This window comes from Lacerta agilis, chromosome 8 (assembly GCF_009819535.1).
Source record: "Lacerta agilis isolate rLacAgi1 chromosome 8, rLacAgi1.pri, whole genome shotgun sequence".
NCBI classification, from domain to species: domain Eukaryota; kingdom Metazoa; phylum Chordata; class Lepidosauria; order Squamata; family Lacertidae; genus Lacerta; species Lacerta agilis.
The window spans coordinates 36176105-36201713 of NC_046319.1; the positions used below are offsets into that span (position 1 = coordinate 36176105).

Consider the following 25609-nt stretch of genomic DNA (forward strand, 5'->3'; position numbering starts at 1 on the left):
TGCAAGCAAATAAGAAAGAATGTTTATTGTGGTATAACCTCCCTGCAAAGAACTCAGAATGAATACTCAATAAAGATTGGATATAACCTAAGCTCCGTGTAATCAGATTGAATGCTCAATAAACAGATTGTTTGGAGGACCTCAAAAATGAAAATGCCTGGACTCAAGCCAAAAGCCCTCCGCGTCACTTGGGAAAGCACCCCCAATACAAATGAGCCGGTCAACTTCCATCTGCTCATCATGCTAGATGCCAATGTTGTTTTGTCTCAAATTTCTCTTCCTGGAAACATCATCTTGGCTCTAAACCATCATCTCACTTTCTCTTATTGACTTCAGAAAGCCCCCAATGGCTGTGTTAATCCCAACTACCAGGGGCGCAACCCAAAGAGAGACAACAGATGCTACCTAATAAGGCCATACAACAAGCCTGTGGCAGAGGCAGGGATGGGAAATAGAGTGAGTTTGACTCTGAACCACTGAGCAATGCCAATTGCACCTGCAGCATGTCCAAGATGCAGCTGATCTATTCACTCCTCACCGTGGGTCAGAATAACTAAGCTGTGTTCTCCTTAAAGAGATAACAGGCAGAGTTCTTCCAAGTCTTTAATGAGCTCTTGCTATCTATTCATCCACCGGCTGTGGCTGCAGCTGCTGTCATAGGTAGTATGTGGCTGAGAGCTGGTTTGGCTCGGGGCATTGATCCAGTTAGTTTCTCTGAGTCCACCTTGCTGCTGGTTTACTTTCTCTTCTTGCTGGGAAAGTAAGCACTGCAAGTCCTCTTGGTCACTGAATGGGTTCTTGCCATACTCCTGCTGGATCCAGACCCTGTACTGTCAAGACAAAATCCCTGCATAAGATATGAAGGATGTGCAAAGACACAGAGTATACCTGGTAGGGCAATGCAGGTAAAACCAATGGGCAAAGTGAAGCCTTTCCCAAGTTGGTGCTCTCCAGATGATTCGGACTAAAACTCGCATCAGCTTCTACTGGCTGGGGGGGCCAGTGGGAGTTGCAGTCTTAAGCGTCCAGCGGGCACCAGGATGAGGAAGACTGGCCTAACAGGTGTATGTCAGAAGCACCAGGCTTTATGCAATTATGATGAAATGACAAGTGAATTCAGTAGTCTATATTTTGCAAATAGTTTCTCACTACATTGTGCAAATAGCCACCTAAGTGGGGAGGATGTGATTGGCCACAGCAGTTTCTATGGTTTGTATCCCCTGCCTTATGTTATTATTAGTATCCTACTCAATATCTCCTCTTTCTCCCCTCGTCTCTTGTCTGCTTGCTGTGCAAAAATGACAATTTAAAAACTTTTTTTAAAAAAAGAAGAAGAAGCAGCTGTGTTTTAAATGCAGAGTCATTGCTATTTGGTTTTGAGCAAGACATTTGAGCTAGTTAAACACGCAGGGAAATCACACCCTGTGTGTTCAATTCAACTCAGAATAAAAGTTGCAGGAACTTACCTAAAGCCATGTGAGTAAAGAATTAGGAAATAATGAATACATAACCCTTACAGCTGATTCCCCACGCAGGGAGGATCCCTTATGAGCTCCACCTCCCACACACAGCCGTGCTAATGGTCCCCTGATCATCCATGTCCTTAAGTGGGCTACCCCCAGCCTATTGGGGGACTTCCAGTGGGATTTTTTTTTAAAAAAATGAAGATTGCATGTAATAACATATCTGCCCTCTGGGCCATGGGAATCTAATGCATGACTTTTATTCTTTTAATCAGGAAAGCATGCAATGTTTTGTTTCAAGACAGAGATGCAGTGCTGCTAGCTAGTCACACAGTAAAAAGGAAACTTGGTTTATTTCCTATCAAGGACTTGCAAGTAAACAATGTGATCCCTAACCCTAAACTGCCACAAAGTAACCGATCCTGCATTCATGGCAAAAGTCAAGCGTCATTCTGCTTGGGTGGGTGGGGGACTCTGGCTTGCACCCTGCGTGAGACTTGGTTTTTCATTTTACTAAGTCTTTGGCTTTCAGGGAAGTTGCCTGTTTTCTAGAGATATTTTTAATGTGTATTATTGGTTGGTTTGTTTCTTGAATGGGTGATGTTTTGCCTGCTTTTGGGTAGGTTCTGAGCTTTGCTAGTTTTTCTTCCATGAAATGGGTATTTTGTGGTGCAACCACAACAATTCCTTAGATTTCCAAATGTGCCCCTGAGCCCAAAAATGTTCAAGGACCTCTGCATTTTAAACTCTCTGCTTTCTCTACAAAATAGGTTGTGGGCAGCATACCCATACTCAGTTACCCACTGAAAGCCACGGCTATTAATTTCAATAGAGACAACCCTAAGAAAGCCATATAGACAAGAGGGCTCTGCAAGTAGCTTAGGCTTCTGGCTCTCTTCCTGGATATCTGATAAGGGAGTGGTGGAAACAGTGGCTCGCTGCTGGAATGGTTAAGCTGTGTCTCCATCTACATGCAATCATTGTACCTGCAGGGGGGGAAAGTCACCAGTAGCCTCCTTCCCAAGAAAACCAAACAAAGGGAAGCACCTGTCCCTGGAAATCCTCACAGTGAGGGTAAGCACAATGATATTGCTATTTTTATTTCTCTTATCAGCTGCTTTGGACGTGCTTGTCAGTTGGAAGCCAGCCTCAGAAAATATTTTAAATACATAAACTGCCAAATTGGTCATTGGAGAAAGAAGTCATGGCTGTACGTGCAGGTGCAGTGCTTTGGCAGGGTGTCAGAGTTAAGCTAGGCAAGAAATGGGCTTAGAAAAGCGAAGACTTGGGTGTGGCACACCATACTGCCATCAAGAACTTGATTGGCAAAGGTCACGATGCCAGTATGTCCTGCAGAGATAAGGTGGTTGGCTTTGCCCTGTGGAGAAAAACATCAGTCCTCCACACCCAAGTCTCACAGTCTCCACCCACAGATATAGCTGCAGCACAGAGTGACTTTCATTTAGAACTGAAAGTGAAAGTGTTTCTTGCTGCTTTCTAGCAACAAGAGGAGCCCTGTTCAATCATATCAAAGGTCAGGGTTGCCACCTTTGTTCAAGCAAAATAAGGGACAGGTCAGGGGAGGATTGTGGGGCTAAAAATTACTTTACCTGGTGCAGACGTGACTTCAAAGCAATCCATTACAATGGCATATGGGCTTTCCTCTCTCTCCTCCACTGGACCAGGCCCCTGCAAACTGCTTCTCTTGCTCACCAACCCACCACTGCTCCCCTGCCCACACAAAACCCGAGGCTGCACTGTAGCAGACCTGTGCACTGCAGACCCCCTCCCTCTCTTGCTCTCTGCAACCCACCCTCTGCCTCCTGGAAGCCCACAAGCTGACTACAAAGGCAATCAGGGACGGACCTGTTACTATTTCTGTAGCAGGCAGGGTCAATGCACCCCTTATTAGTAGTATTGTATAATTATAAGATTGTTGTATAAACTTAGAAGGTTGTATAATGTTTATGACTATCATGAAGGGACCCTGCACATTTGCCACTACACCCCTTGGTGTGACGTGGGAAGGGATATGGTCTGGGGAGCGTTCTGAGGTCCAGATAGAGAGGCCACATTAGGCCCCCTGGCCTGAGGTTTCCCAGCCCTGCCCTTTCACATAGAACAGATCTGCATTATGCCCCAAAACAGAGTGAGTGAAAAGGGGCCGGTTCACATCTTCAGCAACCAAATGTCCTTCCCTGGGGAAATGTTCTGTTCTGCAAGGCGGCATGCCTGATACCCAAATCAGCTGAAATCATGGGGGATGCCCAAATCAGCTGAATTTGTGCCCTTTGGGGGAATCCCTGGCTCAAATGGTTTATGCAAACTGTGGTACATTTTTCTCCGAAAGCCTCCTTGTGTGGCACCACCTCATCCTCTTTCGACGCTCCTTCAGCCCACTCCTCAGCATCGGATATTCTCAGAACATCCTGGAGGTTCTTTAGTTTAAAATGTAATAAGAAAGCAACAACTTCCTGAGAAGGGAAGTTAATGCACAGGGCACTAAACCCATAAATGTCGAGAGTCAGGAGGAACCTGCTGACATTCTAAGCTGTGTGACATGCTCACACTGGGTTTCCTTGGGGCACTGGGCGGGGGGGGGGGGGGACATTTGTTGCAAAGAAAAAGCACTTTCACTTTCTGTCTCACTGTTCTTCAACAATCAGCTTAGGTCCAGGACACCTTCGAAGGATGGCTGTATTGTGGTACAAGTATTGTTCAGAAAGTGTGAATTAGGGAGATTTGCCTATCAGTGCAAACTGAATCTGATTCCTCTCCCATCACTGTGTGAGAGAGGAGCAAGGAAAGAGCTAACTTTCAGCTATCTTTGAAGACATGAGCCTGTAAATGTTGCTCTGAAGTGCCAACCGGGTTAGTAGACCAGAAGCATGAAGCCTTTTTACCTCCTTGAGCAGAGTGACTTCATACTCCTGAAGCTGTTCCTGGAAGCCAAAGTTGGGGCTCACATAAGAACGGACAGCTTTGGTGGCTGTCAGGCACTCTTCCCAGCCAAAGTTAGTGACCGTCATGAGATAGGCCACCAGGATGGTGGTGCTGCGAGACACTCCAGCTAAGCTGTTGAGGGGAAATAAAGGAGCAATGTTTTCAATTAGGAAAAGGAGTGAAGAAAACCCATGTTAGGATTGTGCAAGACCCCCAAGTCTTGCTCCCTCCACTCTCGGACATATTCCCAAGTTTGTACATGCACTACAGCATTCACGCATCATAGAATTCAAGATGGACGCCCTCTTGTCAAGCACCATTTTGCATTTTGTCACCTAAACGTTATGGAGGATAAGGCTACCAACAACTGCTAAATACCATGGCTCTATTCTACCTCCTTTTTCAGAGACAGTATGCTGCTGAATACCAGTTGCTGAGGATCACAAATGGAGAGATTCTGCATGTATTCAGGTCCTACATGTGGCCTTCCAATAGGCATCTGATAGGCCACTATGACAACAAGATGCTGGACTCAATGGACTTCTGGCCTAATCCAGCAGGGCTTTTCTTATTTTCTTGACATTATTATCAGCTTTCAAAATCCTTGAGTCTTCATTTATTTATTTAGAGATTTCTAGCCCATCCTTCCAATGCCTGCCTGTGTAATATGCAGAGTCGCTTACAACAGTTTAAAGTTACTGTGTTTTGTTGTTGCTGTTTATTGCATTTACCAATAACTTTATACCGTTAAAAGTTTCAAAGTGACTTGACTAGCTAAAATATAACAGATAACAGCAATGTAAAACTAGGAGACATTAAAACCACCAACAATACAAAATATGTAAAATGCTCATCCAGCAATGTATTACTAAGGACAAGTCCTATCCACCGCACTAAAAGATGAGCACCCCCGTAACAGGCAAAATTAATTAATCTAAGGCCTGGGTAAACAGGGCTTAGCCTGGTGCCTAAAGACTGACAAAATGGTGCCAGGTACATCTCCCTCAAGAGATCATTGCCCAGACAAGGGGCCACCACTTAAAAGGCCTGTTCTCACAGGGTACTTCTAATGGCGGTTTATTGTGCACTCTGCTGCTCAGGCCTGCAAGCTTTTCGCAGTGTCCATATGACAACATCCTGATCAAAATGCCAAGCAATATTATTTCTTCATTTAACTTTTCTGCCGGAAATTTGGTACGTTAGAAAAAGAATACTCTGGAAAGGGTAAATCCAGATTAAAGGAGGGGAAGGATATGGGATGGCCTTATGATGGGGGCGCTGTTGTGTGGATGCTGCAAAAAACGGAGTCCACCATGAACTGCCATGTGGAAGTACCCACAGCATCAACAACATAGGTTTACAATGCCATAAAGGCAGAGGGCACAGATTAAACATGATTTTTTTTGTTTTTGTTTTATTAATTTTATGACTCACTTCCCATGGAGCATATCAAAGCGATTTCAGAATTATTAGTAGTAGTGGTATTAAATTCACTACTCGCCCTTCACTTTCAGGTGCCAGGGCAGGTTGCAACAATTTAAAAATCAGCATTAAAAACAGTTAAAGCAAATGGCAGTCACAGGGTGGGTCCTGAAAACACATGTCTCGGGTGTCAAAGGCCAGGGTAAAGAGATGCAATAAAAGCAGGCAAGCTACAATAAAAGCATATAAAGCAATTACGCGTATTGTTAAAACAAGCATTTTTAAAAAAATGAAAAAACCATTACATATATAAAAACTTGACATGATCTTGGTGTGACTCTTGACTATCGAAATGAGAGACAAGCAGGGAGAAAAGGCTTTGAAATGATGGACATGATTGATGACAGATGCTGGGAGTGGATTTGACAGTGAGAGTGGAGTGGCTCATCGCCCTTTTGAAGCCTCTACTTGGCTAATGAAGCCATTGGCTAGGATCCAAAGAACAGGGCAAAACGAAGGAGGCAGAATAGAGGAGTGTGTCTAGTTGGCAGCGGGTATCTTCATGCTCCAGCCCCACCCTCTGCAAATGGTTTCTGCACAATCCACATGATACATTGACTAGTTTGTAAAATCTAAATAAATTTGCTTCAGCTTGCATAAGGAATCCTTTTGTTGGGGTGGGGGACTAGCTAAAAGCTGTGACAGCATGCCAAACTAATCCTTCAGTGCTAGCTAAACGGAAGAAAAGCAAGAACTGCTTCTTTAGCTCAAGCCGTTTGTGCTTTCAGAATTCCAACGATAACATCCAGCTTTAGGGGAAAGCAAAAGGTTGTTGACAGTGCAATCCAGGGGCGGAGCAAGGGGGCAGGGGGCGTTACACCCCGGGTACCGTCCTGGGGGGGTGACACTTGGGGCAGAGCCCCGCCCCTGCGATCGGCAGCGGCGCAGCAAGTTTAAAACTTGCCGCACCGCCGCTGCAGCCTTAAAACTTTCTGCGCAGCCACCGCATGGTCGGAAGGGGGGCTGGCCGCTCGCGCCCGCCATATCCCTAGTGCATGCTCCCTAGTGCATGCGCAGTCCACCCAGGATACGGCGCGCGTGCACTAGGGAGCGGTGCCCCACCCCCCAGGAGAATGCCCCCGCTTTGCCGCCCCGTTCCCTACGCGCCTGGTGCAATCCTATCCATGTCCACTTAAAGTAAAAATATGCTGACATTACCATCTTGGAGCTCAACAAAGTTGTTCCCTGTCCCCCATGCATTTCACACCTTTTTCTCCCCACCGTTTCAACTGTTCACATCAGCACCATCTTCAATTCATCTCTGTTTGTGTGCACACCAGGGAGCATTGACAGAGCAAAGATGTCTTTACCCCATGGCAAGAATTGAACTACGAACAGCTTAAGGACTGCAGTAAGTGTGTTGCTCATTTGAGAAACTACAGTGCCAAATGGTAGTACCATAGAACAAAAGATCCATATGCATTTTGGATAATGCGTGAGCATGGATTAAAAACTCAGCACTGGAATCACTTAAGTGACTGTAAATGGGAAAACAGCCCAGGGATGCTTCCAGGCTGTTGCTATTTTCAGGTGGGATTCAATCACATATCAGCTAATTCAGGTTGTGCAAGGGAAGTTTATTTGGAGCTTCTGCACAACAAATCAGCCCCCCTTAAAAAAAAAATTCACTCTTTGCAATAAAGGAAGTAATGGGAAGATGTGAACAAATAATGCTTCCTTGATGCAACAACATGTGACCTCCCCACAAACTAATCAAAATGGACACTCGGTGACTAGCGGGTGTCATCTAACCTCCCTGCAAACTTCATACAAACAAATCAAGCTGAATGCTCAATAAATTTGTCACCTGGAAGTGGTCGAAGTCCTGCTACATTCAATACGACTTCCTCCTGAGTATACATAGATAGGATTGCAGCCTTTATTTTTCTCCTATCTCAGCCTATATTAAACCCTAGCAAATTTGCATGACTGAAATGTATGTATATCAATCAATCTCTTTATAATGATCAATGAGCAGTATTCAAAAAAGAAACTTTGTACAAATTTTTTAAAAAATCATACAAAATAGAGAACCATAACAATAAAATTACTAGTAAATGTACTGTACTGTAGAACACCAGACACAAAGAACCGAGTTGTGAGTTTGCTAAAATTAGTCCCTGGTAGGTATTTAGCCAACCTGGAAGAGGTGGATGCCTTGTGATCTGAAAGCATAAAATGCATCCAAATGCCCTGGGAATTTCCAATAAAAATGTTAGGTATATCATGAGGAAAAGAGCAATACGTAAGAGCATGAGCTGTTGAATCTTCCTCTCCAGATTCACAGGGGCATTTACGTTGACATTGGGGATTTCTTTGAAACCTCCCCCCCCCAAAACAGCTGGTGTAACCACATTTAAATGCAGCAGAGAGAAGGCTCTGTGGTGTTTTGGAACAGAGAGCAGATAAAGATGGCTGACTGGTTTGTAGGATTGAAGTGCTCTGGCAATCATTTTGGCATTCAGCATCTGCAATGTGTTGTCTGAGTATTGTTCAGGCCATTTCATTTCCCATAAAGATAAGATAACCCATGGAAAAACCCATAACGCTGCCACTTTTCAGTCAACGATTGTTTCCAGCCTGAGTGAAAATCATCCTGCAAGGTTAAGGGAGCCAGATCAGTTGAGTATGTATGTAGGAATGACTGCCAGCAGGTTTCCAGAGATATATAAATGTCCTATACATATATTATAGTGTGCTCCCCATCCTGAAATGGGAAGACAGACAAAAGCAGCTCACCAATGAATGAGACATCCTCCTCCATGTAGCCGACATTCATGAATAAACCTGATGCACTCCTTGAAGTGTTGTATCCTGAGAGCAAAGAAGAAAAATTAAGAATTGTTTGCCCTGAACTAGAGATGAAGGTAAAATTTGACTCAGTATGTGAATCAAAACACAGCTATCCTTCAAAAAATGTTACTCATCCAAAATTTTGCAATGCAGTTCTCCAATGGAACAATGTTTACAAAAATGCATATATCAGGGGAAGGGGTGCAAATAAATGAAGGTATTAATGAAAATACCATACAGTGATGCATTAAATTAGTGGAAATTGCTTGCAAAAATGTGGGCATGAGTAAAAACTGCATGTAAAAATGTGTTTATTAGCAGAAATTTGCTTTGACGTGCCGAATAATTTTCATGAGGGTTTTTTTTTAATGCAAATTGCTGTAAAATTAAATTTAAGACTGGAAAAACTGGAAACCGAGAGAGCCATTCCTACCCTGAACAGAGTGAATAATATATTGTCGTCTACTCTTGGCATTTTGTTGTTGTTCAGTCATTCAGTCATGTCCGAGTCTTCGTGACCCCATGGACCAGAGCACGCCAGGCACCCCTATCCTCCACTGCATCCCGCAGTTTGGCCAAACTCATGCCAGTCGCTTCAAGAACACTCCTAATTAATAATTTTCTTAACATGTCTTTTCCCCCCCCTCCTACCAAAGGTGGTTGGGGAATGCAACATCACCATCATATGCTGTAGCTCTTTGAGAGAAATAGGAGTGGGTGGCACTGCTTTGTGGCGGTTCCGGTCCAATGTGGATGGTCATTTCCAGAGGGTGATGCCTGTGGAGTGCTGTTTGGCCCTGTGGAGCATTCAATGTGGGGCTCCTCAGGACTCAGTTTTTACCCCCATGCTATTTAACATCTACATTCTACATGAAACCGCTGAGCGTGGTTATCTGGAATTTAGGGGTATGTAGTTCGAAAGCACATTAAAGTGCAAGTAGATAACTAGGGACCGCTCCGGCAGGAAGGTAAACAGCGTTTCCATGCACTGCTCTGGTTCACCAGAAGTTGCTTAGTCATGCTGGCCACATGACCCGGAAGCTGTACGCCGGCTCCCTCGGCCAATAAAGCGAGATGAGCGCCGCAACCCCAGAGTCGGACATGACTGGACCTAATGGTCAGGGGTCCCTTTACCTTTACCTAGGCAGCAATATGCCGATGACACTCAGCTCTATTTCTCCTTTACAGGTGTGGAAGTGGATGTGCTGGATCATTGTCTTGCCTCAGTCATGGACTGGATGAGAGTCAACAAACTGAAACTCAATCCAGATAAGACAGAGGCCCTGTAAGTGGGTGGTTCCCTATAATGGATGGGTGGGAGGTGGCCTGCTTCTGATGGGGTTACACTCCCTCGGAAAGAGGGGTACTTCTGGATCCATTGCTGCTGCTTGAGGCCCAAGTGTCCTCAGTGGCGTGGAGTGCCTTCCATCAGCTTTGGCTGGTGGCCCAACTGTTCCCTTGTCTGAACAGGTATAGCCTAACTTTTGTTGTCTATGCTCTGATAACCTCTAGGTTAGATGACTGCAACACAGTATATGTGGGCTAACTAGGAAGATGGTTCAGAAACTTCAGTTGGTGGCAGAATTCAGCAGCCAAGTTGCTCACCGGGGCAAGATGGTTTGAGCATATAACGCAAATCCTGGCCCAACTGCACTGGCTGCCAATTAGTTTCTGGGCCCAATTCAAAGTGCCGGTTTTGACCTACGAAGCCTTAAACAACTTTGGTTCACAGTACCTCAAGGACCACCTCTTCTCATATGAGCTAACCTGCACCCTACAATCATCACTTGAGGCCCTTCTTGGTGCACTTCCTCCACAAGAGGTCTAGAGCGTGGCAACATAAGAACAGGTCTTTTCTGTGGTGGTTCCCTCTTTGTATAATGCTCTCCTCAAGGAGAATCACCTGGCACCTTCATTACATATTTTCAGGTGCCCAGCAAAAACATTCCTCTTCTCTCCAGCCTTTGGCTAATTAAACAATCTATGGCCTTTTAAATTGGGGGTATATACTGTTTTTGGTTGTTACTCTGTTCTGTATTTTTGTGTTTTATATTGTAAAATGCCCTGTGATCTCCAAATGAAAGGCAGCATTGAAATTTAATAAATATAATATAAATAAATAAACTGTCGGCACCCTAACACACAACAGTTCCTGGGATACTTTGGAGGAAACTGTGAGTGTTTAAAGTGATATGATACCGGTACTTCTTTAAATGTATGGTGTAGATTTGGTCTAGGACTCAGGGTCATCCAACTGAGTAGATCTTAAAAAGACTAAATGAAGTCCTTCATCACACAATGCATTATTATTAATTCACGAACTCACTACCACTTGATGTAATGGTGGCAACTGACTTCATATTGTCAGTATGTTGCAGGACAGATTGAAAGTTAGAAAAGTGGCAAGGAAATGCATTGGAAAGTGTGGAATGAATGAATGAATGAATGAATGACTAATGGGAAGGTGTAACAACACCCCTCAAACAACTCAGGATGAACGTTCATTGCCGTATAACTGTCCTGCAAACATATCAGAATGAATGCTCAATAAAGACCAGACCAAGTCTAACCTCTGCATTAGCTTTGTGCAAGCCAGTCAGGAAGAATGCTGAATAAATTGGTCATCTGGAGAACTTAGATGGCTTTCAAATGGGAATAGACAATTTCATGGAGGAGATGAGTTTATCGGTGACTCATAGGTGTGCTGGTAGCTAAACAGAACCTGTGTCCAAAGGCAGTATAGCTCTGAATGCCAAACGCAATAGCAGGAGAGGCTTGTAGGCTTCCCAGAGGCATCTGGTTGGTGAAAAGGTGGCTGCTGGAATAGATGGGTTGTTGGTCTGGTGGAGAAAGGAAGTGCTGTAGCTCAGTAGTAGAGCACATGAGTAGCCTGCAGAAGATTCCAGGTTTAATCTCAGCATCTCCAGGTTTTAGACCCCTGTCTAAAACCTTGGAGAGCCACTGCCAGTCTGACTCAGTATAAGACAGAATGAGGCAGTGTAAGACTCAGTCCCCAAGAACGTGCTCTATGGGGAACTGACTTTAGGCTGCAGGCACATTGACAGACCAACTCTGTGTTACAAAGATGTCTGCAAATGTGACATGAAGGCTGGCAACATCAACCCCGCCCTGGCAACATCAACCCCAGTGATCAAGGGGCACAAGATCACTGCATCACATCACTGAGAGTTATCCACACCTGCAGTCAGATCTGTGCACATTCCTGCCCCTTCCCTTTCACCCTTTGGTGCCACTCCTTTGATGCTGGCAAAGGAAATGACAGCACCTCCTTTGACCTTCACTTACGAAAAGGAAATGAAAGAAAAATGAAACCAAACAAAGGTGTGGGCAGTGCCAGAAGCAATGCCAGTAAAGAGGCACTTAACACTGTACGTGGCAGTCAGATTTCCTGCTTGATGATAAGCCAGGTAAACTTGAGGCATGCTGAGAAAAAGAAGACTCATCCCAGGTCCTTGGCACCTCAGCAAAAGGTGTTTCCATTCACAGAAATAACACTGAGGTACTGTAAAATCCCTTTCTCGGTTTCTTCACTCTGGCCTGATGAGAAGTGGCTGACGAGGTAATGAATCCTCTCAATTTGGTAATCTATTTTTAGATCCTGAGTGCAGAATTGTTGTTTATTTAAAAGTCAAAATGGAATTGTTGTTGCCGCTGCCGGTGGCGTAGTGTGGGGGAGCCATGGGGCAGTTGTCCCACACACTATATTGTTAGGGGTTTAAAATTTCAGTACCCATTGCTGTCCACTTCCGTCCCTGGGCTCCATTGAAAACGGCTTCTCCATGAGAACCAGAAAGTGACCTATCCAGACAACAGAGTGACTCTTCTTTTCTTATCTCTGAGGCTGCAATATCCTGGGTGACGTTGACACCATTAGGCAGTTGAATGCGCATGCATACTCCGTCCATTTCCCTCCCTCCTACCTACCCACCCACTCCACACACCCTCGGGAGCTGGCTACCCACGCTACACCACTCGTTGCTGCTGTTCTTCTTCTTCTTGTAATAATAATTAATTTTCTTCTCTGCAGGATACACACACTTTTTATTTCAGGCATTTTAAGTGAGTTTTTCTGATGAGATGGCTAGTTTTAACTGATCTTAAGATATACTAGCAACCTCATACCCATTGTTGCTCAGGAATCCTATGAAACCAAAAAACCAGTGCAGTTTTGAAATCCTTGGTTAAAATCAGTGCCGTTTTGAAATCAGTGGTTACAATCAGTACAGTTTTGAAAGGTTCAAGTCCACCATCTTGATTCCAAATGGCACCCAACTGTATCTCAACATAGACAAAAACCCACTCTTTGATCTCAGGAACTATCATGTAAAATTAGGTTATGATAACTTAGGAGATGTCCAGATGCATAACAAGCAAGCAACTTTCCACAATATGCAGTTCAGGCTACATTCCTATTTTACCCAAATACATATTAAGTGGTACATGCATTATTTAAATGAATAAATAACCCTACAGCAGTGTGTAGTTTTCTCCATTTTTCTTCTTCTTACAGGAGCAGCACCTGTTGTGCCATGAATTATAAAATGTTTCATAACCCCTGGTTTGAAGTTGGCTAGTCTCAAACAAGCTATAGTTAAGATTAACCACAGTTTGGAAAACACAACAAACATGGCAGGGGAGAAGCTTCCAGTCTCCTGTTGGTGGGGCTGAAGAAGAAGAGGAGGAAGTGTGAGAGCCAGAGGCTACTTATGGGTCTTTTCCATCATGATCAGACATAGCACCCTTTATCTGCCCTACTCCACTCATGATCAGAATGGTTAAAGCATCTCCACATGGTTTTTCCTCCACTCTTTCACTGCAAGTTTGTGAATGTACAAAATGGTATGGTCATCATTCTGGACCAATCTGCAAGGAGGAGGAGGAGGAGGAGGAGGAGGAGGAGGAGGAGGAGGAGGAGGAGTTTGGACTTCATATCCTGCCTTTCACTCCCCTTAAGGAGTCTCAAAACGGCTAACAATCTCCTTTCCCTTCCTCCCCGACAACAAACACTCTGTGAGGCTGAGAGACTTCAGAGAAGTGTGACTAGCCCAAGGTCACCCAGCAGCTGCATGTGGAGGAGCGGAGACACGAACCCGGTTCACCAGATTACAAGTCCACTGCTCTTAACCACAACACCACGCTGGCTGTGGTTAAGATCACCAAGGCTGTGATCTTGCAGGTGTGGCATTAAAACCCTCTTGGAAAGCAAGAGTGGGTGGTGATGGGTCACAACCCCCACCATCAGCCCACTAAATAAGGGTCATTCCAAGTCACCCAGTCTCATCTGGACTCTTGGGGGGGACCTTTCTAAGTTCACCAGGATTGTGAAATTCAGAGTCTCATGCAATGTGCAGAAAATAACCCCTTAAGAGCAAAACTTCCTTCCTGTGGCCCATTGCTTAGAGGCATGTTGTGATTGAAAGAAAAAGAAATAAGAAGAGAAGGGAATAAACAACACACACACACACACACACACACACACACACACACACACCAAAAAAAAACTTGCTGGAGCAGGACTTCCTTGTCAGAGGGAACCTTTAGCTCAGGGAAGCAGCCCTTTCATCTGAGGGGGTAGCTTTTCAGTTGACACTGAAACACTGAATCCTGTGCCCATAAAAGAAAAGACATCAGGTCATGATTTGTGTTGGGGATAAAGAACCATTTTCAGCCTGAGGGCCACATTCCCTTCTAAGCAGCCTTCTGGGGGCCACATGCCAGTGATGGGCAGGGCCGGAGGCAAAAGTGGGTGGAGCAACAAATGTGAATTTTCCTTTTGTACAGACAGCTAGTTTCTACACACTTTCACACTGTCTTCCATTCAGGGGAGGGTCAATGAGTGAATGATGTGGTCTAAGGAAATAAGGGCATGGTCAGGGAGAGGCTTGGAGGGCCACATTCAGGGCCCAGCCTGAGGTTTCCCATCTCTGCTCCATGTACTAACATAATAAGGATCAGTGTGTTGTATACAAAACTGGTTTCTCAGATGAACAACAGGTGAGGAAAACTGGATTGCGCTCTTAAGAAAGCTAGCATGTTTGCATTGTATACAGGCTGAAAACCCTGAGAGAACTTACAGGTTTTGATTCGAAGAGTCTGAGGCAGATATGCAGAGATAGGTCATGTCCTGTGAAAAAAGAGACAAACTTTACAAGGGACTTGTGCATTCCACTTCATGCTGGAGGCACAGCACAGTAAACAAAAGGGGGGAAATCTGCTATTGTTCTGTGATAGTCCTCAGCGTAACCTCAGATTTGTTATTTGCACTTAGCACAACCTCATCTGATTAAGAGCCAAATGACTCATTATCTTGGAGCTCCATATTACTGACCATGAGATTCAGTTCAGACCACAGCATTGTAAAATAAGCTTGATTTGGCTTAGACTAAATTGGAGACTACCTGGTCCAGCTCTGGGGTCAGATTCTGCTTCATTCCCTCCACCACCAGGCACAATTGGGGAATCAAAACATGGCCGCTTTTCCCCCCTTTTGAAAGCCACCCAGAGTGGCTGGGGTAACCCATTCAGATGAGCAGCATATTATTATTATTATTATTATTATTATTATTATTATTATTATTATTACCCACAGAAGTGGGTAAAATTTGCCGACATAGTAACCCATCCAGGTTCAGGGGCACTTCTGTTGAACAACTCTAAAATGTTGTCATTTGAAAAATAATAATTGTGGCACTATGGAAAATGGCATTATTTTCATGTCTGGATCATTGAGGTGCTCCAGGGCTCCCTGCTTCAAACTGTGCCCCTATGATGCTTTCCCTTTACAGAGCCCCAGCATAACAGGTAATTATGCCCCAAATCTGCATTACACCCTCTGCACCAGATGGATGGAAGAGTTCCGATCTGATGCAGCCAGCCTGATGGAAGAGTTCTAGGAAACATAAAACCTTGCTCACTATTTTGTGATGCTTTAATCAGCCCTAATGAAGATGGTTGCTGTCAGATGACCTGTTAGCTGAGCATTGACCCTGATCTGTTTGCACTAGGTCTACGAGGACGCTAAGCAACATCAACTGTTTGCTGAGCATTCATTCCGATTTGTTTTCAGGGAGGTTAGACTCATAGAATTGTACATTTGGAAGGGATCCCAGGGGTCACCTAGTCCAAACCTCCTGCAATGCAGGAATCACAGTTAAATGTCGTTGTCAAGCAAATATCCCAGGCATTACACTGCATCTTCCCATCACTTTTCTTATCCCCATAAGTCTAATGCTATGGTGGAACGGGATTGCTGTGCAAGAGCACCAAATCAGCTTAAATGTGAAACCTGAATACAGTCGTACCTTGGATCCTGAATGTCTTGCGGGTCAAACATTTTGGCCCCCGAATGCCTCAAACCTCGAAGTAAGTCAACCCAAACGCCCAATGGGGCTACCGTGGCTTCTGATTGACTGCAGGAGTTTCCTGCAGCCAATTGGAACCCATGTCTTGGTTTCCAAATGTTTTGGAAGTCGAACGGACTTTCGGAACGGATTCTGTTTGATTTCCGAGGTACCACTGTATCTCCAGCTGAAAGAACCTCAGGTGGCAGGTGATTGTGGAGAAAGCTCTCTCTTTTCCCAAGACCCTGGATAGTTGCCACCAGCCTAAGTAGACAATACAGGGCTGGTAAGGCCCATGGTTTGAGATGGCATATCACAGCTTCCTATGTTCAGATGCAGAAAAAGAGAGAGGGCACTGATATAGTCCAAATTAAGCATCAAGCCAAGTACACCACAGAGCAGAGACCTCATCCAACTTCAGTCTACCTGCTGCTGCTGCTGCACAATTTTCAGATTGTTTTCTATTGGACCAAGTCATTTCCTCTGGGCCCAACTAAGTTCATCTATATGTAGGTTGTTGCTTTTTTTAAGGGGGGGGGAGACACACAACACCACTAGTATCGAAAATACTTTTTGCGGACAGTGTTGCAACTCGTTTGCAACAGTAAAATCTTCCGGGCAGTTGCTAACCTCTCCCTCTCCTCTCCTCTCCTCACCCCACCCTGTCCTTCCCAGGCAATCACAAAACAATACACACCAGGATTAATTACTACTCTCCTCTGAAGCTTCCTCCCACCCCTGCTCACTACCAGAGATGGGACCCCCCCCCCATCCCACCCCCGTGCACACTCTTCTCAGCATTTGCTGAAGGGCTAGGCATGGGAAAGGAGCTTGACTCTGCAATTCTTTTTGCCAGAGTGACAAATTGCTCAATGCACCCGTGTGTTTCCAGTTCCCCTTTTCTCCCTGGCCTCATTCACTCCATCATGTTGTAAGACCTCTGCGCCCATTTGCCATCTGTCTGGCAAGTCTGCAGAGATGCGGTCCAAGCAGCTGCGGCTTTGGTGAGTGGTTTTTGCTCCCTGCATTTGATCCACACACACACACCCCATGACATTAGTCAGTATCTCTTACCAAGAAAATGGCTTTCATGGAGTTCGTTTTCGAAATAAATACATACTGTATTTTCTTGGGAAGCAAAGCAGCATGTATCACCTGGGCAAATTCACCCACCCAAAACAACACCATCAGTACACACACACACACACACACACACACACAAAACTCTACAGCTGCATTTATTGCATTAGTTTTACTGGTTACAATGCTAGCTCCTCTGTCCTGATTTCTAACATGTCTTTTAGGCTACATCCACTCTATAAATTTAAAGTGCTATCATGCCACTTTAAACAGTCATGGCTTGCCCTAAGAAATTCTGGGAGGTGTACTTCGTTCAAGTGCTGAGAGCTGTTAGGGGAACCCTGATTCCCCTCACATAGCTACAATTCTCAGAGTTCCCTGTGAAGAGGAATTGATTAGTAAACCACCCCAGATATCTTTGGTGGAAATATGACAGTTAAAGTGGTATCACAGTGCTTTAAATGCAGGGTGTTAGTGTGGCCCTGGAAACAGCTAACACAGCAATGAGCACTAAACAGCTGCTAGATTTCCAGAAGTGGTTCTTCGGCTGTGTGAAGAATCACACAAAGTGTGAAAATTATCAGGTAAGGAAACATAAGGGAAGCAGAATAAACTGCTATTACCAGCAGCTGCATCAGAACATCAGGAGGTGCCTTGTATCAAGTCAGATAATTGGCACATCTAGCTCAGTATTGCCTACACCAGATACAAGAAACCTCTGGCCCTCCAGATGTTGCTGCACTACAACTCCCATCATCCCCTGGTCCCCAACATAACTTTGTATGATGCTGGCCTACAGCAAAACTATAACCCAAAATGAGGGCTAAGGAGCTGAGGAAGGGGAGTATAAGAAGCAGTTTGTACTGTGCCATATTTTATAATGTTGTAAGCTGTTTTTAGCCCTGGAGGCAACAACAACAAAAATACTATTATTATCATTTAAATTGGAGAAATGCTAGCCAATCATAGAATCACAGGGTTGCAAGGGACCCTGAGGATCACCTTTTTGAGTCCACGGCTCCCTTGACCAACTGCATTCTTTCTACAGCACCCCAGTATGACCAGTGGTCGAGGATGATGGAAGCTGTAGTCCGGCAACATCTGGGGGAATGCAGATTCCCCATCCCTACACTAGGCAAATCTGGCATTACAAGACAACTGAAAGCAAGTTCTGTTAATGCACAGTATGTGGAGGGAGGGAGGGAGGGTTGGGAAACCTAGCATAATCATTTCTGTAACTGCACTGCCCTCTACTGGCTTGTGACATTTCATAACTTCACCACAGAAATAATTACTTTGACGCATTCACTTTTTAGCTGGGGAAGCCAAAGGAATATGAATGAATGGGGTGGGAAATGGCCTGCAGCTGGGGTCCCTAAAGCATTTTACATATCTTCCAGCTGCCATGTTTTAAGTAATCGGATTCCTCCTTATTGCTATGATCCAAGATGCTCCAGATTTCCTCTCCGTACTCACTTCCAGCACAGGCTTAGCATTGTTATGCACCGACAAGATGTGTGTGATCCCATTCTTCACTAAGTTCTCTTTGTCCTCAGAATCTGCAAAGAAATAGAGACTTCTAAGATCCAAGATGAATAAATAACCCTTGCTTTAATCCAGCGAAGACCAAAACAAAATATTACATAGAAAGATGTGTGTAAATTTTCTTCCATTTTTTTAAGGGAAAAGCAGTCCTGGAAGCTGTAGATTTATCACCAGAAAAGTGCTATGGAGGACTTGACCCTTTCCCTTCTAGCCAATCCAAAATCTCCCTCAAGTAAAGATACTGGTACTTATGTGTAGCATCTACTTTGATCCTTGTGTTCTTAAGCAAGGATTTGCCCACATTTGGACATTATTTAGCTGTTCATCCACTTCTCCACCTCCTGTTGAATTAAACCACAGCAGTCCACCCAGACATATATTAGGAGCAACTTCAGTCTTTCCCATTCACAACAGGAGACATTCTGTTTTGTGACTGTCCCCACCTTCTAATCTGTTCATTCTAATATGTGGGCTGATTTTATTTTATTTTTTCTAATGTGTATGTGTTTGCAAGGGGATTGGTTGGCTTTTAATGCTGTTGAGTTAATTTGTTGTGCAATTTTTATTTTGCATTTTTGTTCTTGTTTTCTCTCTTTTCAAATATAAGACACTTTGGGGAAAGCACTTGATAAGCGGGGTATAAATAATGCAAATAAACAACTACAGATTAAACTAACTACAAAGAAATTACGAACATGCACTCTTGCTTTATAACATTAAATCATGTGGATGGATCCATCCCCAGATTAAGACTTTTAGAAGCACTGAAAAAATTGTTGTGCCCCACCATATGTAACTCAAAATAAAAGCAATGCTAAACCATAAAATGAAATTTTGTGTTTCAAAATGGCACAGAACTTACCTGTATGTTAAAATGGCACATATGCCTTGTGAACGCGGGTGGCACTGTGGGTTAAACCACAGAGCCTAGGGCTTGCCTATCAGAAGGTCGGCGGTTTGAATCCCTGTGACGGGGTGAGCTGCTGTTGCTCAGTTCAGTCCCTGCTCCTGCCAACCTAGCAGTTTGAAAGCATGTCAAAGTGCAAGTAGATAAATACCTTAGGTACCGCTCTGGCGGGAAGGTAAACGGCGTTTCCGTGTGCTGCTCTGGTTCACCAGAAGCGGCTTAGTCATGCCAGCCACATGACCCGGAAGCTGTACGCCGGCTCCCTCGGCCAATAAAGCGAGATGAGCTCCACAACCCCAGAGTTGTCCACGACTGGACCTAATGGTCAGGGGTCCCTTTACCTTTATGCCTTGTGAAACACATGGTTCCCTCTCATTATATCAATTTATGTTAGTAGGACACTTCCTGGTCTTGGTGGGGATAAGTAATAATACTCCTAAATCTATAACAATACATACACCATGCAAAGCTGAAACCAGCTCATCATTACACAGTTGTACTAGATTCTAGGAGGAGGAGGGAGCCACATACACTGCTCATAATCAACATCTGCTAGGAGACAGGCACAGTTTGAAAAACACTTACCCCTGATGTTTCCAAGGTACAGCCCCCCCACAACCTGAAAATAAGCCAGGAAAAATAATTAGTGCTGCAGGCACTGCCCCTTGTGAACAAGATCATCCTTGGCTTATTTTATTTATTTCATAAAACTGATTGTAAAAACAAAACAAAAAAACCAAGCAAACCTCAAAGTGGTTTACAAAAAGATAAAACCAAAAACAAAAAAATACAATATTTTAAAACATACAGAAAGTTAAATTACTAAAAATAATAATTAAAATTCACACTTTCTATGCATCTGGGTAGGCTTAACAGTAATGTTTTTTAGAGGAAAAGAAATGGAAGTATCTGCCTATTTTTGTTCTCTCCGTTTCTCATTTTTCCAATCTTAATTTCAATTCTCCACATTTCTGCAAGAATGTTCTCATTTTAAAAAAATAAAAAAAAATCTCATGGAAATTCTGGCACATTTTTGCACCCAGTTTCAAGTCACATACAAGTTTTTGCATGCAATTGCTCATAATGCATTTTGGTATATGTCCATTAATGTATTCATTTTTATATTGTTCTCATATTGTTTTAAGAAGTGCAAATTTGATCAGTTCAGCTTTAAATGTGAATGGAAATAAATTCATCCCCAATACCTTCTCCCAGAGTACAGGTCAATCCACTTGAGCTGACTAAGGGTGGACAGAATGACAACCAGTATCTACTGAATGATTTGCAGTAGATCAACATGGATTTCTCCTCCCCTCCCCACCCAATTCTTTAGCCATTTCAGTAACTTCCCAATCCCCAAACTCAGCTTCTGAAATGAAGAAAGCACGAGGGGAGGGAATTCTGAACAGATTTTTGGGGCAGGGCTGTAGCTCAGTGGCAGAGCATCTGCTTTGCATGCAGAAGGTCCCAGATACAATCCTCAGCATCTCCAGGCATGGGTGTAACCAGGATTTTTGTTGAGGGGGGCAGGACATTCGTTAGTGGGGACAGAACTGACGTGATTGGTCAGGAAAGTATTTCTATTGTTTTACTTAATCTAGGGGGGCAGATGCCCCCTCTTGGATATGCCCATGTCTGCAGGTAGGTCAGGGAAAAGCTCCTTGCTTGAAACCATGGGAACCTGCTGCCAGTCAGTGTAGATCAGCCAGAGCTAGATGCATACACGATCCAACTCTGCATATCTATATCATCTATCTATCTATCTATCTATCTATCTATCTATCTATCTATGCCAGCTTCCTATGAGAGGACTGTGAGCTCAGTTCTAGGGCAGGGGCATAGATTTGGTGCCTTTTAAAAAGCAGCATTCTGAATCCTTCACCCACTGCCAGCCTCACAGGGAACACACCAAGTGCCAGGCAACCTAAACACCAGGCCTTCCAGGCGTGACCTTTCAAACAGACACGGCTTGGCTTCACACCAGCAGCAAGGGTCTGCTGTGGCCCAGAGACGCCAAGGCTCTGTTTTGCGTTTCTATAGCAGCTAGCGCAGATCATCCAAACAACTCCACTACGAGAGACGGCATCCAGGACAGGCGCACACGAAGGTGCTATTTTTAAATGCTTAGTTCGAGACATCTGAACAAATGCTTCGAAACAAAACAGGCCCCCTCTCTCTCATTCCTTCCTCCTGCTCTGAAGAGCAAAGAACAGTTACAACATGCTGTGTTTTCCCCCCCCCCCTGCCTCCTAACAAAATGAACTTGGGCAGTGTGGTATATAGTGGTTAGAGTGTCAGACTAGGACCTGAACTTTTCAGGAGTCAGATTTTGTAGAAAGCATTATGACAATGGGTGGTGCCTATTGGAGCTGGTAGGGTGTAAGACATTGGAGCCCAACAGTAGGTGGAGCCAGAGCCAGTGGCAGACGCAGACAATTACTGTACAATACTAGCTGAGCCAACTCATTCTAGTTTTGCCCCCATCTTCCTCCCTGCTGTGTTCTACAAGGGCAACATTGAGACTAAGGAGGAGGAAGCTGATAGGCAGGGCCACCCTCCTTGGACTGGTTGGAAGTAGGAATGCAGGCAAGTAGGGGCAGGCTGAGTTTGGTGGGACAGTGTCCCATTTGCCCTAATAGACCTGCCTCCACTGAATATCCTGCCTACCTTTGCAGGAAAGTGAGAGAGCCAGCTAAGAAAATCTCCTCACGGCAATTATTTCAATCCAGAAACAGGGAGATCGGCCCGTCTCTGATTTGAGCAGGCATTTTTATCTGGGTCAGAGGATCTAATTTTAAATCAGTAAAGCGGTGACTTTCCCTGTTATTTAAGTACACAGGCAGTAAACTGATCCCACCGCCAGGCACCCAGCTGCACGTTAAACAAACAGTTCTTCTGTGAGTTATTGTTGTCGTTGTTTTAAAAAGAATACCAGCCAATATTGCTGAATGCCTTCTGATATAAACAGGAGGCTGCAGCAAGTGTAAATGGGCTGGAAGGCTCACTTAGTGGGAAGTAAACTAACTGTAGGGAGTTGGGAGCTCTCTCGAGACACAGACCAATAGTTTAGTAATCCTTCTAACATCCCTGCAAGGTAGACCATTGTTGTTATCACTCATATTGCAGACAGGGAAGGCTGAGGAAATACAGCTTGCTTGGGGCCACTGTAAATTCTTCGCAATAGACAAGTGTTCCTCTGAATTATGAGGAACGGCTTAGGGAGCTGGGTATGTTTAGCCTGGAGAAGAGAAGGTTAAGGGGTGATATGATAGCCATGTTCAAATATATAAAAGGATGTCATATAGAGGAGGGTGAAAGGTTGTTTTCTGCTGCTCCAGAGAAGCGGACACGGGGCAATGGATTCAAACTACAAGAAAGAAGATTCCACCTAAACATTAGGAAGAACTTCCTGACAGTAAGAGCTGCTTGACAGTGGAATTTGCTGCCAAGGAGTGTGGTGGAGTCTCCTTCTTTGGAGGTCTTTAAGCGGAGGCTTGACAGCCATCTGTTAGGAATGCTTTGATGGTGTTTCCTGCTTGGCAGGGGGTTGGACTGGATGGCCCTTGTGGTCTCTTCCAACTCTATGACTCTATGATTCTATGAATTACCAGTTGCTGGGAATCTCAAACGGGGAGAGTGCTGTTGTGCTCAGGCCTTGCTTGCTGGCTTCCCAACTGGGGTATCTGGTTGGCCACTGTGAAGACAGAGTGTTGGACTTGGTGGGCCCTTGGCCTGATCTAACGGGGGTCCTCTTCTGTCATGAAAATTTGAACTAGCAGCTTCTCAGCTCATTCTTCCATCCAGTGCTCTTCATTGGAGGAGCTGGATAAATTTACCCGATGAACTTAATGGTTTTACAGCAATGATCAGGTGTGCTGCTTCCATCGTGGAGCTGACATATCAATGCTTCTTTTCCCTCTACCCGGCCATCCCATGGCTTACAACTACCTCTGCATCCCTGATATGTTAGAGCCATGCTCGCCAAGGACCACGTGAAAATAGCTGATGGTTTTACTGCTGAATGTTTTTTCTGCCTGTTGTAGCAGTTGCAATGCACTGTGCTAGATACTGTATGGTTTTTGTATTGTATTTTTATTGCTTCCTTTATTAATTTATTATTGCATTTATATCCCACTTTCTTTTTCTCCAGAGTACTCAAGGTGGCTAACATGGTCCTCCCCTCTCCATTTTTTTTATTCTTACAACAACCCTGTGAGGTAGGTTAGGCAGAGAGACAGTGACTCGCCCATAGTCAGCTTCATGACTGAACAGGGATTTGAACCCTGGTCTTTCAGGTCCTGGTCAGACATTCTGACCACACTTGCTCAGTGTTTACTTTTTTACATTGTATACTATTGTATTACAATTTGCAATCAATCGAACTTAATTTTTAATGAAAGAAGCAATAAACATACAATTGAAAATCAATATGACTACTGAATGCAGACATGCTTTGAAAGACCACCTGAGTGAAGTTTCTGGACCACTGGTGGTCCACAGTTTGAGAACCCCTGTGTTTAAGCAAAAAGCCACCAAAAAAGTCAGTTTTGCCTACCTGGCTGCCTAAGATTATAAAGTGTTTTTAAAAAGGAAAGGAAGGGAGGACAGTGGAATGGCCAGCATCAAGCCTGTTCAGCCCCAGCATACAGTGCCTGTTTGCTGCTGCTTCCATCCTCGTCATGGGTGGTGGTGGGGCCAGGAGACTGGACTTTGGCCCTGGGGTGTGGCCCTGCTGCGCCACCAGCTGCTCCACAACTGCTCAAACCAAGCCTTATTTCTTTGACATAAATTGCTTCACTGCAGCCTTCGCCAACCTGGTCCCTTCTCGGTTTTGGGGGACTACCAAGTCCCATCAGCCCCAGTCATGTTAGTGCGGTCTAGTTGGTCAGGTGTCCAGCCAGGACCCAGGAGACCAGGGTTCAAATCCCACTCAGCCATGAAACTCATTGGGTGACCTTGAAGACCAGTCCCTGTGCCTCTCAGCCTAACCTACACCACAGGGTTGTGGTGGGGATTTAATGAACAGAGGGAGAACCATGTAAGCCAGTTTGAGCTCTTTGGAGGAAACAGTGGGATATAAATGCAACAAATTAATTAAATTAAATTAAATTAAATTAAATTAAATTAAATTAAATTAAATTAAATTCAATTTACTACCTTACCACCCCCAATCCCACTTCTTGCTAAGTTGCAGTGAACCCCAAGGATTGTACCTTACTCATACCGGTCCCCATGCCACTTTTGAGTTCCTCAGCAGGCAGGCTCACACACAAAACCCACAGTTGCTCATTCCAGTTTCCCTGTTTGTCACCAGGGCACTGCAAAACACAAGGAGAGAAAAGGGAGGGAAACACCCTTATAACTGAGACTCGCTTTCCTCCTCTGACTCATTCTGAAAGGTGCGTTTATCTGCTGGGGAGTGTTATGGGCCAGGAAGAGCATGCGCTGGTTATTATGGGGTGGGGACTTGCAGGAAATTTCCGTACACTTACCAGCTCTGCCGCATCTGAAGTGGGAGGACAGAGTACCAGGCAGGAACTGACACACAGAGAGAGAGAGAAGCAGCAGCAGCGGCGTTAATATTAAGGGTCACAACAGGACACGGAGGAATGGGGACTCGGGACTCTCATCCAGATCTGCAGATCTTACGTCACCAGCTGTGACATGGGATCCTTGGTCAGTTGCTGGCGGACTCCTGTGTGGGGCATCGATGCTTGCCACACAAACACACACACTCCCCTCCCATCTCTGCTTCATGAGTCACTGTGCTACAGCTGTTGCTGCCAAGTGAAATGCCTAACATACTGTTGCAATGCAGAGGTTCTGCCTTATACTGGAAAAGACAAAAAAGAGGGGAAATCAACATTACCCTAAACAAACTTGGGGAAGAGGGGGGTTAATGGAAACAGCTATCCCCCCCAGACTTTGCTTATCACAGAAACCCTTCGAAATCTGCACTTCTCTTGATTTTGCAACACAGCTACCCAGCCAAGTAATGTGTGCAGACATTGCATTGTGTGCAGACTAGAGTCAAT

At 44.6% G+C, this 25609-nt stretch overlaps 1 protein-coding gene across 1 annotated transcript; it reads right to left on the reverse strand.

Annotated features, from left to right (window-relative positions):
• On the reverse strand, positions 1–25389 carry LOC117050951 (dual specificity protein phosphatase 22-A-like). Its single transcript, XM_033156920.1, has 8 exons — positions 25067–25389; positions 24788–24892; positions 20160–20193; positions 18599–18681; positions 14777–14826; positions 8628–8702; positions 4367–4538; positions 1–830 (listed from the first exon to the last, which is right to left on the reverse strand). The coding sequence occupies exons 2-8, from the start codon at positions 24806–24808 to the stop codon at positions 618–620; spliced, it is 648 nt and encodes a 215-aa protein (XP_033012811.1). The 5' UTR covers positions 24809–24892; positions 25067–25389; the 3' UTR covers positions 1–617.
• Between the last annotated feature and the right edge of the window lie 220 nt (positions 25390–25609).

What these genes read in the sequence shown, in the direction of transcription:
- LOC117050951 (XM_033156920.1), bottom strand. Translation starts at nt 24,808, where the DNA reads ATGGGGACCGGTATGAGTAAG. An exon ending in TGGGGACCGGTATGAGTAAG is followed by an intron (nt 20,194 to 24,787) that starts GTACAATCCTTG and finishes GCTTATTTTCAG; the next exon opens with GTTGTGGGGGGGCTGTACCT. An exon ending in GTACCTTGGAAACATCAGGG is followed by an intron (nt 18,682 to 20,159) that starts GTAAGTGTTTTT and finishes ATTTCTTTGCAG; the next exon opens with ATTCTGAGGACAAAGAGAAC.